Source organism: Hemiscyllium ocellatum, chromosome 14 (assembly GCF_020745735.1).
Source record: "Hemiscyllium ocellatum isolate sHemOce1 chromosome 14, sHemOce1.pat.X.cur, whole genome shotgun sequence".
Classification (NCBI taxonomy): domain Eukaryota; kingdom Metazoa; phylum Chordata; class Chondrichthyes; order Orectolobiformes; family Hemiscylliidae; genus Hemiscyllium; species Hemiscyllium ocellatum.
The window spans coordinates 21309630-21328417 of record NC_083414.1 but is presented as its reverse complement, the minus strand read 5'-3'; the positions used below and the strand labels follow the sequence as shown (position 1 = coordinate 21328417).

The following is an 18788-nucleotide window of genomic DNA, read 5'->3' as shown; positions in this document are numbered from 1 at the left end:
TAATTGCTCTGTAATTTCTTTGTTATTCATTACAATTTTCCCTCTTCTAACTGTAAGGAATATTTCCAATCTTTTTCTCATCACATACTTATGAAACTTCTTAGATTAAATTTGTCTGTTCCCTGCTAACTTTTCTCATATTCTACATTCCTCTGCTTAATTCATTCCTTTGTCCTCCTTTGCTGAATTCTAAACAGCTCCCAAACCTCAGGCCTGCCAATTGTTTTAGCCAATTTGTTGCTCTCTCTCATGAGCTGAAAATGTGTTGCTGGAAAAGTGCAGCAGGTCAGGCAGTATCCAAGGAGCAGGAGAATCGACGTTTCGGGCATAAGCCCTTCTTGTCTCTCCATGAGACAAGCCTGCCATCCCATAAATTAATCTGGCGAACCTCAGTGGCACTCATCTTTGGCAATTACATCCTTTCTTATACAAGGTGTCAAAGAGTATACATTATACTCCAGGTGAAGTCTGACCAAGGCTTTGTATAAGTACTGCAAGACATCTTTACTTCTGTACTCAAATTGCCTTGAAATGAATGTCACCACACTGTTGGCCTTCATAATAGCTTGACAGGGTGTAATGGGTAAGATTTAGAGGAGGGAGCACTGTAACAAAGTGGGGAGTTTGGTTATTGTGTTGGAGTACTGAGTTAGGCCTTCTAACCAGCCTAATATGGCTTTTGCACTCTGTCACGGCTTGGAAAATGCATTATGAATGGGTTGGGTATATAGTTTGTGAGCCATGGTATTATGCAAATTGGGTTTTACTAAAAACAGATGAAAATTCAGTCCTATATATTGCTTTCAATAGTCGAGCTTTAGCTGTATTGGGACAAATTTGGCTGCTTAATCAGGATAAAAGATCAGTGATTGAATATGATCAATACAAGAAGCTATTGCGGCTAGTGCTGTTACATAATGAGTCAGGTTGCTTCTACCGTGTATATAAGCACTTCCTACATAAGAAGAAATGAGAGCAAATAAAAATGTTCACGCGTATTTGATTTCAAGTATTGGAACAAAAACAAATCATACAAAAGAAAAGGCATATTTGATTGGTTATGGTCAAAATTTTGGTAAAATACTGCATAATCATTTATTGTTCAATTTATTCCATGATGAGTATATCTTCAGTGTGTTGTAAGAAAATTTTAGAGTCTTGAAATGTATTTATTACATGGATTCTGTAATTTAAGAAGCCACTTGTTAAGCAGAAATTAATACAGTATCATATTTGCTGATGGCCAGCCTGATGAGCCAATTATTTTGACACAGTTAGATAAGAAGGTATCAGATCTTTGAGGTCAGCTAACTCATTCACCATCTTGGTATCAAGTACATGACAATAGAAAATTTTTATTTGGCATCAAGAATTTGTGCGCATTTTGCCATCTCCAATGTAATTAGAGAAAAAAACTTCATGAAGCTACTGATGAGAGAATTTTGTAAAAACAGTCTGATTGCAATCTAAGTCTGACTGCTCAGTAGAAAAACTAACAACAGAAAAATACTAAATATTAGCAATAGGGATTTCATGTTAATATTTAGACTGTGCAAAAATCACGTTTTGTGATTTTATGTCACATATTCTATTTTTTTTTGGGGGGGGGGGGAGTGCATTACTTAATTTGACTAGATGGTTACTGTATGGTTTAGAGTAATGTCAATAGTATAGGTTCAAGTCCTGTCTGATTGAGGTAAACTTGGGACCTGCCTCTTCACCCTACCCTGGACAATGGAAGACAATGGCAAATCACCAATAACAAAAAAAAACTGTCAAATAAAACAGCTCAGCGTTACGAATCAGGAATGAGCCAAAATCTTGCCTTTAGTCAAAAACTCATCAAATGAAACAGAATTGTTTTCACTGACCATGGAAGTGCTATTTACAAATTGCTGCAAGAGCATAGATTGAATATGTCAAATCACAAAATGTTTTAAAAACTGCTACAATTAAAATAGAAAGCTGAAGCCCAACGTAGCCTATTTATCTAAAAATTGACAAAATGGCAAACACCCAATAAAGAGAAATTCTAGGAATGAACACCGTTGTGACAAAAGTATACTAAGTTTGGTAACAATCAACAACCATGTAACAAAGCAGATGATAAAAGCAAAATAACTGAGCAAATGGAATCATGTGACTTAACCCGACCTTGGTTAAAAAAGATCTTTAAGGGTCAATGTCCCTGCAATTGTCCTGTTGGATGACTGGACTATTCCTGTGTATGTGGAAGATAACAAAGAGGGAAGAAATATTGCCAGATTACAACCAATGTACAATTTTAATCAAATGAATTAAAAATTCTTGTACATGTGGTTAATCTTTAGCAATGGTTAGCAACAGCTTGTAAGTTACATCACATTGTTCTTGACCTTGTAATAGAACTGTTTACAAAATACAAGGATTAAATATTAATTTTTCCAAATATCTGAAAATATAATATCCTTAGGTCTTTAGAAATACTTATTGCACCAACTTATTTTTACTTTTCATTCTAGGTGTTCTTTTAGATTACCAAGCATCCAACTCCATTGATTTCTTTTATATTGTGTATATTTCATAAACATTTGCTAAAATCATGTTTGCAATATCACTGAATGCATTGACATTTACAGTATTTCCAAGAAAAATATTTTGATGCAATAATTTAAACTTTTCAAGACATGAGATGAATAACGCAACTTAAAATCATTGGATCAGAAAATCTAAGAAAACTGTTTTAAACTTTAATAATTTCTGATATGTGACCCTAGAGAGAGACTTGCTACATGTAATTTTGGTAAACCACCATGGAACTGATGAAAACCTTGCAAATGTAAAAACAGCAAAATGACCCCCCCACCTCAAATTTGGTTGAAAGCAATTTCAACAGAATTTTAGTCCTTTGCCATTTAGCTAGTTCTTGTATGCTACCTGTGACAGGGGTCATCTGCTGATGGAGAATTCCCATTGGTGTAGGAGGTGGTACTACCCCCATGATGGCACCTACAGGTGTACCAGCCCGTGGGGAGGCACATTGCTGCTGCTGAGCTGCACGCTCTCTCTCCTGCTGCTCAGCCTGCTTTGCTGCCCGCTCTGAAAAAACACGAACGTATATTCACATGGGCACACCACTCATTTTATTTATTACAGCACAGAATTAGAAATTTGCATGGATGAGATAAAGCTTCAATGAATATATTCACAAAGACTAACCTACATTCAAAACCCAAAGGGTTATTTTGTCAAAGTTTAAGTATAGATCCATCCATCTAGGAATAAATGGATTACAAACCTCTACCGAATAATTCCCAGGGAGGATACCATACTTCCCTCCCAGCCAGGCACAACTTCCATACTAGACTGACAAAAGTAGTTAATGGCAGTGGATGAACAGAAAGGAAAACAAACCACATTGCATTTCTTGTAAACTCTACATCTGTGTGAAAAATGCAGTTTACGAAACAGTGGGTAGATATATTAAAATTTTAAATCTTTAATTTCAATGATAAACAAATGAGGAAGGGAGCAAACATTGCTAGTGAGCAAACTTGAAATATTTTAAAGATTGCCTTTTTGCACACAGGAAGGAGGTTTAACATTTCAGGTAACTGGCAGTAACCTTAACATTGCAATAGCAATACTTTGAAGTGGATGAAATGCAAAGATACATACCATAACTGTATCTGGATGACTGTATCAGGTAACTTAATTTAGGAGTCAACTGGTCATTGACTTGTCAAACTCACTTGATTTTTAAAAAAAATAAACATACGCTATGAATCTCTTTGTTATAAAGAATAAATAATGAGCTACCTTCATACTCTGCTTTTTTGACAGCCTCAAGGTTTCTCCATTCTGTACCCACAAGCCTACTCAGCTCTCCAAAAGAGAAGTCAGGATGCTTGGCTTTGATGACAGCTCTCATTTCACTGCTAAACAAGATGTAGCCACTTGGGTTGGTCTTCCTCTTTCCTTCCTTCTGTTTAGTACCCTTAATGGATTTAGGGGTTGACTATATGTAAGCAATATATGACAGTTAGATGTAGCACTTCTAAGCATATAGAGGATAATGAGAAAGATCCTTCGAATATGATCTCTATTCAATCAGTTTGGTAAAATCATATTCCATGGGTCTTTAGCATGCATTCAGTTTACATTGCATACATTTGATAAGTACATTATAAAAGTAAAGATCTTACATAATATTTGAACATTAAATCTAAACTAAATGGATAATTGGACAGATTGTAGAATTATGATGTAAGGGTATAAGTGACTGAATTAAAAAAAAAGACTGACTACCACATAAAGGGCAACTAATGATGAGCAATAAATGCTGACTCAGTCAGCAACACCCACATCCCACTAGTGAACTATATCAAGTTTTTTTTTCTATTATTGCCCCTAAAATTTGAAATACTTTTTTCCCTTGAAGGAATTCCTTTGGTAGGTTATTACATCTTTTTTGTAAGTTTTTTTGGGTCCAATTGTCTTGATATCTTGCAGGCAAAGAAGGTAGATACTGATTCTATTTCCAAATGCACACTGTGTTGTGAATATCTAATTCATTTGTTTGAGGTATAACTTAAACATTGGGAATATAACTTCTAGGTTGAAGATTAAAGTGTTAAATCCATTATTAAGGAAGTACCAATGGGAGATTTGAGAAGTCAAAATGCAATCCATCACGGCTAGCATTATTTTATGAAGAATAAATTATGTTTGAATAATCTGCTAGAGATTTTTGAAGAGTTGGATGTAGGTACAATTACTACAATTAAAAGACATTTGGGTAAATACATGAATAGGAAAAATTTGGAGGTATATAGGCCAGGATCAGGCAAATGGGACTAGTTGTGCTCGGCATGGACTGGTTGGATCAAAGAGTTTGGTTCCGTGCTGTATAACTCTATGTAACAAGCAAGGTGGATAATTGGGGTACTGCAGATGTCCTATGTCTGGACTTTCAGAAGGCATTTGTGAAGGTGCTGCAGAAAAGGTTAGTACACATGGTAAGATCATATAGCATTAGGGGTAATTTATTAGCTTGGATAAAGGATTGGCTAACCAAAAGAAAACAGTGAGTGGGTCTTCTTCTAGTTGGCAAGATATAACTAGTTGGGTGCCACTGATTTCAGTCCTCGGGCCCCAACTATTTATAATCTATATTCAAGACTTGGATGCAGGGATCAAATGCATCAGAGCCAAATTTACAGATGAGACTAAAATAGGTGGAGAAGGAGCTGCAATAAAGAAATAAGAACTTAACAAATGGATATGGATAGATGTGAAGTGGCCAAAATTTTGCAGATGAAGTTTAATGTAGATAAGAATGAGGTTATCCATTTTGATCAGAAGAATAAAAATGCAACTTATTATCTAAATGGAGATATTTCAAATGCTTTGGTGTAGAGGGATCTGCCTGTCCTCGTGCATGAGTCGCAGAAAGTTGTATGCATAACAGGTAATACAGGGGGCAAATAGATTTTTGGCATTTATTGTTAAAGGAATGAAGTATAAAAGCAGGGAAGTTTTGTTGTGTTTGTACAAGGCATTCTTGAGACTGATCTGTAATACTGTACTCAGTTTTGTTCCCCTTACTCAAGGAAGGCTGGAATTGCATTGGGTGTAGTTCAGAGAAGGTTCATTAGCTTATTTCTAGCGATGAAAGACTTTTCTTATGAGGAAAGATTGAACAGTTTAGGCCTATATTTGCTAGAGAATTAATTGTTTAGGAGGATGAGAGGAGATATAATTAAAATAACAAATATGCTAACGGGGATTTACAAAGTAGAGCAGGCAGAGAACAGGTTACTATTGTCAGATAATCCAGAAAGAGTGGTCATAGTTTTCGGCTCATAGGGGAACTTCTATAGGTGTCTATAGATTTAAAACAAAGATGAGGAGAAATGACTTCTCTCAAAGGGTCATGGATCTGTGAAATTCACTATCCCTGAGTGCATAAGACACCAGGACATTGAGTAAATGTAAGGATGAGATAGACAGATTTTCAATCAGTAAGGGGTTAAAGGATTATGGAAGGAATGTGGATGAGGCTGGGATGAGATCAGGCACAATTGTATTAAATGGTGGAGTAGGCTTGAGGGACAAAATTGCCTACTCCTGCTCCTAGTTCATATGTAAATACAAGATAAATGGAAAACTTAATTAAAAGAAACTAAAATGAACACAAAACAAACAAGCAAATCAGAGATAGAACTGCATAATTTAAACAACGGATAACCCATCTTTGACCTTTTCACCAATTCACTTCAGTAAATTATTTAAAATTATTTATGTAGTTTCCCCAGCGAAAGTAGCTAAAACCTAGAAATTCTGGGTAATACGGTTGTAAACTTCATTGGAAATATAAATTATTCATTTAATTCATAAAAGCAAACCAATGTTCTGTTTGGAACATGCAAAGCTTCTGTATTGTCCAGTTAGGATAATAGTCTTCATTGTAGAACTGGCTTACTGAATCAACAGAAACCAAATGGTTTAATCTCACCAATAGTAACAGCTACTGGTGTTGGGCGGCACGGTGGCACAGTGGTCAGCACTGCTGCCTCACAGCGCCAGAGACCCATATTCAATTCCCGACTCAGGCGACTGACTGTGTGGAGTTTGCACATTCTCCCTGTGTCTGCGTGGGTTTCCTCCGGGTGCTCTGGTTTCATCCCACAGTCCAAAGATGTGCAGGTCAGGTGAACTGGCCAAGCTAAATTGCCCGTAGTTTTGGGTAAATGTAGGGGAATGGGTAGGTTGCGCTTTGGCGGGTCGGTGTGGACTTGTTGGGCCGAAGGGCCTGTTTCCACACTGTAAGTAATCTAAGCTACAGCAGTTCACGATTCCATAGGTGAGTCAGGTTTGCTGTTGAGTTATAAACAGTGTTACGGAGAAACATGAACTGCCAGGTTCGGAAACATGTTTCCAAGTTGGCCAAAGAAATAGATTTTATTTTCAGGTGTGGCATTTTTGAATCATGGCAATGAAGCTTTTATTGTGATTATTATACTCTGCACCATCCTGTTAATGGACAGTAGGTTTCTTCCCCTACTGTCATTGTTTGGCTCTTGATGACCCTGCAAACCAATGCCACAACGGGAAGTATAGTCCTAACTAGACAATGTAAAGACCTTATATGTTATCGCATTTCTATACCTGCATCATGGGAGTATACAGAGCAGAACTTTGTACGTATAATGCAAAAAGAACAAGACTGGTAATACCAGCATGGAATGGTGGTGGGTAAAAAGATTTAGACGTTCTCAGATTAGTTATTAAACAAACAACTATTTTAAAATCATAATTGCAATGCCTAATTCAGTAGACTCGGAATTCCTTTATTAGCACTGTAGATAATGAAATTTTGAAACAGTTATTTAGGTGAGGTTATTCAGGTTTATGAGTTCATGTTTACCCTCAAAAATTTGTAGATGTACAGGGTACCCTAACATTTTTATGTTTCACAAACATAGAACTTTTTAAATTTCAGTTCTTCACCATGGTGTTTTAGCTTCTGTAAATGCATGATTTTTCTTTGGGTTTGGGTGGGTTGCTATTTGGATGGTTGGTGTGGACCTGTTGGATCAAATGGCCTGTTTTCACACAGTAGTGATTCTGTGAACTCTATTATTCCTTTCCATAATCCTGCACGCATAGTGGTTCCCAATAAGATCCTAGTATTGTACCTGTGGAGGTGTATATGGAGCTATTTCCATTTCATTAGTAACAGGAGTCTGTAACTGAGGCACTGAGGGTTGTTCAGCAGTTTCAACCTCTTCTTCAATACATTCTTCATGATCTTCATCAGGTTCTTCAAACTCAGCAAACTTCATCTCTAACTCCTGTATTTTCTTATCCAAAAGAGGAGATGGTTCCTTTTGGGGAACAATAAGTTTCCTGGAACAATATATATAATTCTCACTTTCACCAGGAACTGTCATGTACAAGACCTGTTTATTACACTCTACACAAAGTAAAATTCTTATAAGTATTCATTTGTAATTTTACACCAGTCACTACATTTTAAATTTATTTAACTGGCAACAAAAGAATTTTGGACAACTAAAAGGTGAAAGGTGTTTTACAAACACAAGTTTCTGCTTTACATTTCTCTTAATTATTTTCCTTTTTTTTCCATCTTCCTTTTTACATGGAAGGGGATAGTTAAAAACAGCAGATCTATCAAATCTGAAAAAATAGAGTAAGTGTATCTTTGTGACAGTAATTCCCCTCTTTCTGGTCACAAGTAAATGCTCAAATTAATGGTACAATGAAGAATGGATAAAGCCTATCAAAAACAGGGTTATGAAGTTTACATATTACATAGGACCAGCATTTGAATTTGATGTTATATTACCCATACTAACAACTGTAAGCTCCTACAAAATAATTTTTATGTTAGTGAAAATGAACAGGTGTAAAGAGTGCACGACTGCAGAATGAGTAACTGATTTATGCTAATTATTTAACATTATTGACTACTTAAACCAACATGGACCAATTAAATTCAGGGCATCAATATTAGAAAAACAGACAATACAGCCTGATATTTTTCTCTGCTCTCTGGCTCACATCTCATAGTTATCTGCATGTGTTTCAGTTTCCAGCACAGGTAGATGTACCCCCTTTTCCCTTACCAGGCTTTGTTAATGGGGTTCAGCTACAGTGCATTACTCACGCATTGTACTGTCTCAAAGACTCCTCTGAATTCCTCATTTTTCTGCACTTGTATTTTTTAACCCATAACCACTTTGTGAGAAAATCTCCAGTGAGTTTTCAAAATAATAATTAGCATTTCAGCTCTTCACTATTTGAATTAATGAATAATGCACCACAAATTAAGAAATCCCACCAATAAAAAACTCAAACACAAAAGCAGAGCAGTAAGTACCAAAGTCAAACAGGATAGTTTCAGAGCTTCTTTGTTACTTAAAGTACGAGGCCTCACCTGAAGTAGTATATCTCATCATCCAATATTTTAGCAGATAAGGAAAATCTTTTTAGGCCTTTAAATCTTTTCATTTGTTTGTCAGTTTCATTGTAACGGCTTTCGCAAATGTACACATCATTTTCATTCACCTCCGTAGGTCGACAAGAGAGGTAGTCTTTAAATGATAATACACTGCACTTGCCTGCATGCAACAGTACCAAATATTATCTTAGAAACACTGACCTGAGAATGTATATCAAGTCTGTTAAACTCCTCTAAAGTCAAAATAATTAACTTCAAATAAATGAATTTACTATATAACCTTTTATACTATTTTATATTACTTCTGATACTTAAAGTCAGAATGATTTATGTAATTCTGACTAAGAGCCAATATAGACATTTTAAAATTCTGAATTATCCCTAGATTAATTTATCAAATTGATGTTGAAATCTAATAAATTACTCAATAATTCAGGTATTAATTACTTACCAATTACACAGGTCATGGTGCAGGTTTCTTCAACATTGCTAAGAAACACTTCTTTCTTGTAAAACATTTTGGTAGGTTCATGTTCAGTTTCCTCAGGATGGATGAATATGGGACCAAAGAAATAGGCAGCACCACCCCGCACCCACATTTTTTCAATCCTATCAACAGATATACAACAAGTTTGATTTTAATCCCATATTTTGAACAGTAATTTATTTTTTTCATAGAAATGTAGATGCTATAAGACCAACTGTATGTTTTGATAATATGTGATGAAGTCTGTGGTTTGTGGAGTTTGGTACTAATTCACTGTGGCTCCTCCTGTATGGCTTTGGCATCAACCAGATTTCAGGCCATGGCTCCCTTCTCCTTGACAGCTTTTGGGAAGATGTTCAGTGGTTTAGCATGAACAGCTGGCTTAACTCAAGTTTGAGTGGCTTGGCTAATATTTCAGCTTGTAGGAGTGGTAGAACGTTATGTAAAATAGGAAACAGGTGGGTGTGCTGGAAGACCAGCTGCTGATGACTTTAATTTAATGCAAAGTAGCCACTGCTGCAATGTTGATTCAGCATCCAAAAGAACTTCAAATGCGCCCGTGTGATCCATGGGTGAGTTGAGCAAAATGACTCATGTAGGCAAGGAAGGGGCTGGTGCAGTGAAAGGAAGAGGGCAAGAAGGCTGGATCTGGGCGTGGGTGCTAAGCAAAAATAAAGTTGCTGATGTGTTTTGTTATTTTAAAGTAACTGATTGACCAGAATAACAACACAGAGTACCAGTCATTATGTAAGTTCAGATAAAAGGTGATTCTGGTACATCCACACAATCAAGATCCATGAGAAGCGGTAAGAAACTTCTGAAGAAGTGTAGTATTTTGTTGAAGATTATATCTATGGAACTTAAGTTGAATGAGAATTGCTGTCCAATGTGAACCAGTGGCAAACTCCTTGAGCTGGGATTCTACCTGTAGAAGATGGGCTTTTTGAAAGACTTTCTGGCCAAAATTCATACAATATCCCAAATGAGATCTATCTTGTTGTAGCTACTATTTGATGTATACTAGTTCATATTGACTGACTTTCCCATGCTTGGCCTTCTGGATGTTGCTGTCATGCACAGACCTTGGAGGTCTGTGCTGATTCAAACCAAATTAACAGGAAATTACAGAAGTTATAGAAAACAGAAATCGTGTCCATTGAATTTTTTAGTTGGATGGTTTGGTAAATTTGGTTCTTCTGGTTTGTTGACCTCCATGGGTATCATAAGAAGTAATAATGTTTATGGTACACAAATAATCAAAAATTGTTAACAGCAATATTTCACAGAGACTTTTGCAGATGGAGAGTAAATATTTGCATTATAATTGAAATATTTTAAATTACTGACCTGCCTACACGTGGTTGCACTAAACCATGGGATTTTATGTATACACAATCTCCAACTTTAAGCCACAAGTCATTATAATGAAGCTGCTCATAATACTGGCAGCCTGGTTCTCCATTTGAAATTTCCACTGGCACATCCTCTCGTTCCTGGACAGACAGATTTGAGAAATATTATCTATAAAAGGAGCTACTAACAATAAATGACCACTGAGAATTGAGTCTATGACAATTACATTCTGAAAAAAAACATAAATGACAATTTAGGAAATCATTGTTTTGATAATCTTATACAAGTAGCACTGGTATTCAGACTTGTTTGAAACCTGAAGGAACAGCAATGTATTTCCAAGTCAGGACGGTGAATGGCTTGGAAGGAAACATGCAAGAGCCGGTGTTTCCATTTATTTGCTGCTATGTCTTTCCAGATGGTAGTGGTAGTGGGCTTGGAAGGTGCTATCTAAATAACCTTGGTGAATTTCTGCAATGCATATTGTAGAATTTATACACTGCTGCTACTGAACGTCAGTGGTGGAGATGTAAATGCTTGTGGATATGGTGGCAATCAAATGCTGTGTGATGTCAAACTTCTTGAATGTTGATTGAACCAGATAAATGGGAAGTATTCTGTCACACTCCTGACAAATACCTTGTAGATGATGGACAGGCTATGGGGAATCAGAAGGTGAGCTATTCGCTACAGAATTCATAGCCTCTGATCTGCTCCTGTAGCTTAACATGTGTATGGCTAGTACAGTTCAATTGCTGGTCAATAGTAACTCCCAGGGTGTAATAGTGGGGGAAATCATCAATGATAATACCCTGAATGTCCATGGTAATGGTTATACTCTGTTGGGGATGGTCACTGCGTGCTTGATTACTTGTCACTTGTCTATGCTTTGCTGCATTTGGACATGGACTGCTTCAGTATGAGTTGTTGTGAATGGTGCTGAACATTACGCAATCAGTAAACAGCACCACTTTTGAACTTATGACAAAGGGAAAGTCACTGATGAAGCAGCGAAAGATGGGATGGGCTAAGGAGACTACCCTGAGAAACTGGGGCTCCTGTGATACAGTGATAATAATACTATCATTGGGCCAGGTGTCTTGGATTCAATCCCACTTGCTTTAGAGATTTGTAATTAAGTCTCTGAACAGGTTGATTGAAAAATATTTATCCGGGTGAACTCCTGCTGAAATGTCCTGGTATTGAGATGACTGAATTAACCAGAGCCATAACTAATCTTCCTTTCTGCCAGGTAGGACTCCAACCAACAGGGGGTTTCTGCCCCCACTACCAATTCCGATTAGGGATCCTTGATGCCACATTCAGTAAAATATGATATGAATATCAATTGCAGTAACTCTCACTTGATCTCTTGAATTCAGCTCTTTTGTAGAGCTGATCTCTCACATTTTTTTGTCTGTACACTTGAGATCATCCAAAAATTGGCTGGTCTGCATCTTGCATCAAGTTCTATTCCCCTATAACCCCTGAGCTGTGAAACATACAGATCCTATTAGTCTTTGATAAGCAAGACTTGATTTTTAAACTCTCTCCTGTTTTTAGATTCCTCTATATCTCTTTGTCTAACACAGTAGACGTGCTGACCCTAAACAGTCCTGAATCCTCATGTGGAAGAATTCTAGAACAGCTATATGTAATTATCAAGAAATGGTGGATATGGACAAATGTTCACTAAAAGTGACTAGATATGAAGTTTAAAATTAGACCCGTAATAGAAAAGTAGAACACAGCAAAAACATTTAATTTTAGAAAGGCAGGCATAAACGATATCACTAAGAAACTAAGCTTGATGGACTAACAAGCACAATTGATTGGGACAGGCACTAAAACACACTGCCATATATTTAGAATGCAAAACAAAAATATTCCATTAGGTATGAAGCACATTGTTGGAACTAGGAAAACAATGTGAATAACAATACAATGTCACAAGACTCTTGATAGAAGTTATCAATTTGGTCAAAAAAAAGGAGTTAATATTTATTGTAGAGAAGTGCAAAGTCATAAAATTGAGTCATAAAAAATACAAATACAATATAAAGAAAAGGAAACAACATAAATATAATCCATTGAACAACAACTACAAAAGAGTTGAATTCAAGAACAGATGAGAATGACTGCAATTAACATCAATGCCTCAACTGACAGTTCTGCCAGACAGCAATATGGATAGACATGACATATAAAGTGGGATAGGAAGTCTGCGACTTTTCGAACACAATAATGGATGAAAATGATCTTTCCTGAGTCTGGACTTGTTGGGTAAGGGTTACCAATATGTTTTGGGTTGGGACTATGGATGCCTGGAACTTGCTTTATTGTCCTGGGACACTGAAAAGTTGTTGTGGTTCTGTTTGCCGAGCTGGGAATTTGTGTTGCAGATGTTTCGTCCCCTGTCTAGGTGACATCCTCAGTGCTTGGGAGCCTCCTGTGAAGCGCTTTGGTGATCTTTCCTCCAGCATTTGTAGGGATTTGAATCTGCCGCTTCCAGTTGTCAGTTTCAGCTGTCCGCTGCAGTGGTTGGTATATTGGGTCCAGGTCGATGTGCTTATTGATTGAATCTTTGGATGAGTGCCATGCCTCTTCGAATTCCCTGGCTGTTCTCTGTTTGGCTTGTCCTATAATAGTAGTGTTGTCCCAGTCGAATTCATTTTGCTTGTCATCTGCATATGGCTACTAAGGATAGCTGCTCGTGTTGTTTCATGGCTAGTTGGTGTTCATGGATGCGGATCGGTGGCCAAACAGAGAACAGCCAGGGAATTCCTAGAGGCATGGCACTCATCCAAAGATTCAATCAATAAGCACATCGACCTGGACCCAATATACCGACCACTGCAGCGGACAACCGGAAGCGGCAGATTCAAATCACTATAAATGCCGGAAGAAAGGTCACAGAAACGCTTCACAGGAGGCTCCCAAGCACTGAGGATGTCACCTAGATAGGGGACGAAACATCTGCAACACAAATTCCCAGCTCGGCGAACACAACCACAACAACGAGCAACCGAGCTACAAATCTTCTCACAAACTTTGAACACTGAAAAGTTTTTCCAGATATATCACCTTTAACTTAATAAACATTACAAGGCATTTCCCAGGAACATTACAAAGTTTGACAACTAGCCTCATAAGGAGATGTTAGATTGGATAAAGATTTGTCATTTTTAGTGCAAAACATCTTTTCTTTTAAATACAAATACAAACAGACAGGGTTACTATAAATCTCCATTGACAGCTTCTGAAAAGACTGTGCAATGGAACATGAAGTGAACAGTGAAAGCCATTCCTTCTCTGTTGTTAATAACCCCTTAGTCAATAACCTAATGTGAAAGGTTGGATTCACAGTTAAGATATAACTTTATTACGTAGAGGGTGGGGAATATGGAAGCAGTAAGGTCAAAGGTATTAAGAGTTTTAAACATGATGTGTAAAGTTGTGTCAGACAGTGATGCTGATGGACATGACATGTAAAGTGGGATAAGATTAGATTAGATTAGATTACTTACAGTGTGGAAACAGGCCCTTCGGCCCAACAAGTCCACACCGACCCGCCGAAGCACAACCCACCCATGCCCCTACATTTACCCCTTACCTAACACTATGGGCAATTTAGCATGGCCAATTTACCTGACCCGCACATCTTTGGACTGTGGGAGGAAACCGGAGCACCTGGAGGAAACCCACGCAGACATGGGGAGAACGTGCAAACTCCACACAGTCAGTCGCCTGAGTCGGGAATTGAACCCGGGTCTCAGGCGCTGTGAGGCAGCAGTGCTAACCACTGTGCCACCGTGTCTACAACTTTTAGAACCACAATGACAGAAGAAAATATCTTTCCGTGCTTTGGGCTTGCTGGGTAAGGGGTGCTGAAATATGTTTAGGATTGAGAGTGACTATGGACATCTGGAACTCATGTTAGTATCCTGGGACAGTGCAGAGTTTTTTCAGACATTCCCAAAGACTGAATCTTTGTCTCATCAAGATAATGTCAGTTGAGGGAGGAATGTTGGTTAGTACTTGAGAGAAAGATCTTCTGCTTAACATCTCAACTTCTAGTCTCCATTATTCTTACAACTGCACTAAAACATCAGAGAAGGTTCTGGATTTAGATCAATGATGAGACCAGAATCCAAAAACTTTTGACTAGCCAGTACACTTTGCTCAGTTGGATGGAAGGTTGGTTTGCAATACAGAGTGAAGCCAACTGTGTGGTTTGAATTCCCTGACAGGCTGAGGCTATCATGAAGAACTCTCCTTCTCAACCACACCTCTGAGGCATGGTGACCCTCAGTTGTCTCTCTACAAACCACTACTAACTATCTCTCTATAATGAAAGAACAGCCCTATGGTTTGGTAAGACTATGGCAACTTTGCATTTACACTTTAACCAAAGTGATACTTGGCAGATGATAAAGAAACAGAAGATGCTGAAGAAACTCTGCAGGTCGAGCAGTGTCTGTGGAGAAAGAGCTTTTGCTTTCCTTGGCACATGATGTTATGTAATCTAATGATTAAGTCATCAATTATCAACTGGATTTTTAAAAATTGTTCCGGTTTGCATTTTCCTGATTGACATCGACACCAACTGCAAATCTGGATAATGCTATTTCCAAGAGGTGGAATTATGCTATTTGAATTTAATACCAATGACAGTCAGATCACTAACTTAGACATACTACAACTTTAATAGTGATACAAACTTTTCTTATTAATGAGGAAGTATATAATAACACAATCATTTGAAAAATGTTTCTGCCAGAGTTGCCACCTCTGGTGGACAACAAAATCCAAACACATACATTTCATCTGACTATATAGTAGCAAAACTCATAATTCCCTTTGTCCATACCAAATAATATGCATGATAAATTTTTATATAACACAGATGTTTATACCTTATCAATAATGGTGTTATTCTCATCACCTTTGCTTTCTTCAGCCATTGGTTCAACAGATTCTTTGTTTTCGGTTTTGTCTGCATTAGCAAATACAGAAGCAACACGAACAACAGGCAATGGAGTGTTTCTTGGAACAAATTTCACTGCACTTAGAGGCATAGTCCATAATTTAATCTTCTTGAAAGATTTAGTTTTTGCAGAATATCGAGATTCACAGACAAAAACATCTTCATCTCCGAAACCCTCAGGTCGTATTTTAAAGTATTCCTACATTTGTTGTTAGGCAGAGGAAGGAAAGGTTAAAACTCATTAAATCCATGTAAAATTGTTCTTACTTCTGTCAACTAAATTGTTCAAGTAAAATAAACATGCCTTTAATAATCTAAAAATTAATGAGAAACAACTTAATTCAATCATGAGGATTAACAAAATTGGGTGAAAGATTTAGTGGTAAAAATTCATTTTGGATGGCGATGCAGAACCGATGAAGAACCGATGATGTCAATATTTTCATCAACCTGTTCAGAGATGTTATTACACATTTCTGGAACAGGTGCAACTTGAACCGAGGATCCCCTGCTCAGAGCTATGAACACAACCACCATGCCACAAGGGTCTATAGGATCAATGGTGTCAGATAAACCCTGTTATAACAGTAGTTGATGTCCAGTTCCAATTGAACCAAATCAAGTGCTGATGCAAACAAACAACCAAATTGATACTTACCAGTTTGCACCACTGCCTAAGTTGAATTTTTATTCCACAAAGACCGAGTTTGAACCATTTGTAATGAAAACATGAGTCACTCAGAAAGAATTAACTTAAAAATGAGGACATGAATTAACTTAAAAATGAGGACATGAATTAACTTCAAGTAAGGACAGAAAAAGAAATTCAATCATAGAGTCATAGAGATGTGCAGCATGGAAACAGACCCTTCGGTCCAACCTGTCCATGCTGACCAGATATCCCAACCCAATCTAGTCCCACCTGCCAACACCCAGCCCATATCCCTCCAAACCCTTCCTATTCATATATCCATCCAAATGCCTCTTAAAATGTTGCAATTATACCAGCCTCCACCACATCATCTGGTAGCTCATTCCATACACTTTACACCCTCTGTGTGAAAAAGAGACCCTTAGGTCTCTTTTATATCTTTCCCCTCTCACCCTAAACCTATGCCCTCTAGTTCTGGACTCCCCGACCCCAGGGAAAAGACTTTGCCTGTTTATCCTATCCATGCCCCTCATAATTTTGTAAACCTCTATAAGGTCACCCCTCAGCCTCCGACACTCCAGGGAAAACAACCCCAGCCTGTTCAGCCTCTCTCTATAGCTCAAATCCTCCAACCCTGGCAACATCGTTGTAAATCTTTTCTGAACCCTTTCAAGTTTCACAACATCTTTCCGACAGGAAGGAGACCAGAACTGCATGCAATATTCCAACAGTGGCCTAACCAATGTCTTGTACAGCCACAACATGACCTCCCAACTCCTGTACTCAATACTCTGACCAATAAAGGAAAGCATACCAAATGCCTTCTTCAATATCCTATCTACCTGCGACTCCACTTTCAAGGAGCTATGAACCTGCACTCCAAGGTCTCTTTGTTCAGCAACACTCCCTAGGACCTTACCATTAAGTGTATAAGTCCTGCTAAGACTTGCTTTCCCAAAATGCAGCACCTCACATTTATAGGACAGACAAAGAAATTCGTTCAGTCAGTCATCTAAACACATGAACTTTTCAATGAGCCCACAGGATAAAGAAGTCAGACAAAGGTCATTCCAAGAACATAGATACATACTTAAACTTATGCTAAATTCAGTAATTTATACTGGCAGCAATAGCTTCGTTACTAATGATTTAAAAGCTTCTACCTTGGGAGGAAAAAACTGGAATTCAGATTGTGATTGCTATAGCTCCTAGCCTGAGTCTAGCTTTAAGACAATAAGTGGCTACAACCTGAGAGAATCTTACTCATTCCCTTTATGGGAAGATATCTAATTTTCTATGCACTTTCTCATTGCTGCATTTCTGATGTAACTGAATGTCTTGTTCAGAAAATCATTAGTCTCAATAGTGTTCTATCATTCTGTTATTGCGGTACAAAATCTATTGTATTGCAAACCTGCTGTGAATTCTGAGAACAGTTCTTTTTCATTTTTCAGTAAATGCAGGAATGGAGAAACTAGAAAATATACACTTACCTTTACAAACATTACTACACATTTTCCTAAAATTTTGCTGACCAGAACTTTATTATAATAGTCACTTTTGAAAACTTCCTTTTCAAGGAATTTCCGTGTAGCCAAGTGGAAAGTTTCATTTGGCCGATAAAACCAGCAACCATACAGCCATTTTTCACCTACAGAATAGAATGTGCATATTACAACTCAGTCATCTACTTAAGAGTTTAGAAAAATGTGAATCATAATAAGTAAAAGATTGATTTTAGCAGCAATTTTTCAGCAAAAAAGTATAACATAAAACATCTTAATGCGCTGCACAAGACCATATTAGTTTCCTGCTCAGAAGTGAAGTATGAATGTTGCACTATTGATTGTGCCATAGTTATACAATGAGACACCCAAGTTGAGTGGTACAGTGGTTTAGGTGATAATGCACGGTGATGGATACCAGTCCACTAAAGGAGTAGCTTTTCTTCTCTGAATGCAATTTAACCTCCACCATATAAATGAACTGATTTTCCAAGAGATTACTAGGACATAGACCTTTTGAAGAGCTTGACACATTACAAGGGCCATTGTAGTCATGTAACACTTGGAGTGAATTTTGTTAGTTTGAAAGTTTATCACATTAACACTCTGACCACAGCAGTTCTATCAGATTATATTAATCTTAAAGTTTAAATAAAATCTTAGAGTTGTACAGAAACAGGCCCTTCTACTCAATTCATCCATGCCAACCAAGTTTTCTAAACTGAACTAGTCCTATTTCCCTTCATTTGGCCCATTAACCTCCTAACTTTTCCTATTCATGCACCTGTCTTTTAAATGTTGTAATTGTACTCACCTCTGCCACTTTTTATGGCAGCTTG

The 18788-nt window shown here is 37.5% G+C and overlaps 1 protein-coding gene across 7 annotated transcripts in view; it reads right to left on the bottom strand.

The window, feature by feature from the left end:
* The window catches only part of pbrm1 (polybromo 1), a 98619-nt gene that overhangs the window by 25574 nt on the left and 54257 nt on the right, over positions 1-18788 (bottom strand). For 6 of the 7 annotated variants that reach the window (XM_060835466.1, XM_060835471.1, XM_060835467.1 and 3 more), the window contains 8 exons: positions 17938-18095; positions 15722-15991; positions 10800-10945; positions 9417-9574; positions 8942-9125; positions 7680-7890; positions 3799-3997; positions 2917-3078 (listed from right to left, as the gene is read on the bottom strand). In XM_060835466.1, coding sequence (XP_060691449.1) covers positions 2917-3078; positions 3799-3997; positions 7680-7890; positions 8942-9125; positions 9417-9574; positions 10800-10945; positions 15722-15991; positions 17938-18095 — 1488 coding nt within the window. The remainder of the gene's footprint in view (positions 1-2916; positions 3079-3798; positions 3998-7679; positions 7891-8941; positions 9126-9416; positions 9575-10799; positions 10946-15721; positions 15992-17937; positions 18096-18788) is intronic. The other variant, XM_060835472.1, reaches the window with a different exon arrangement.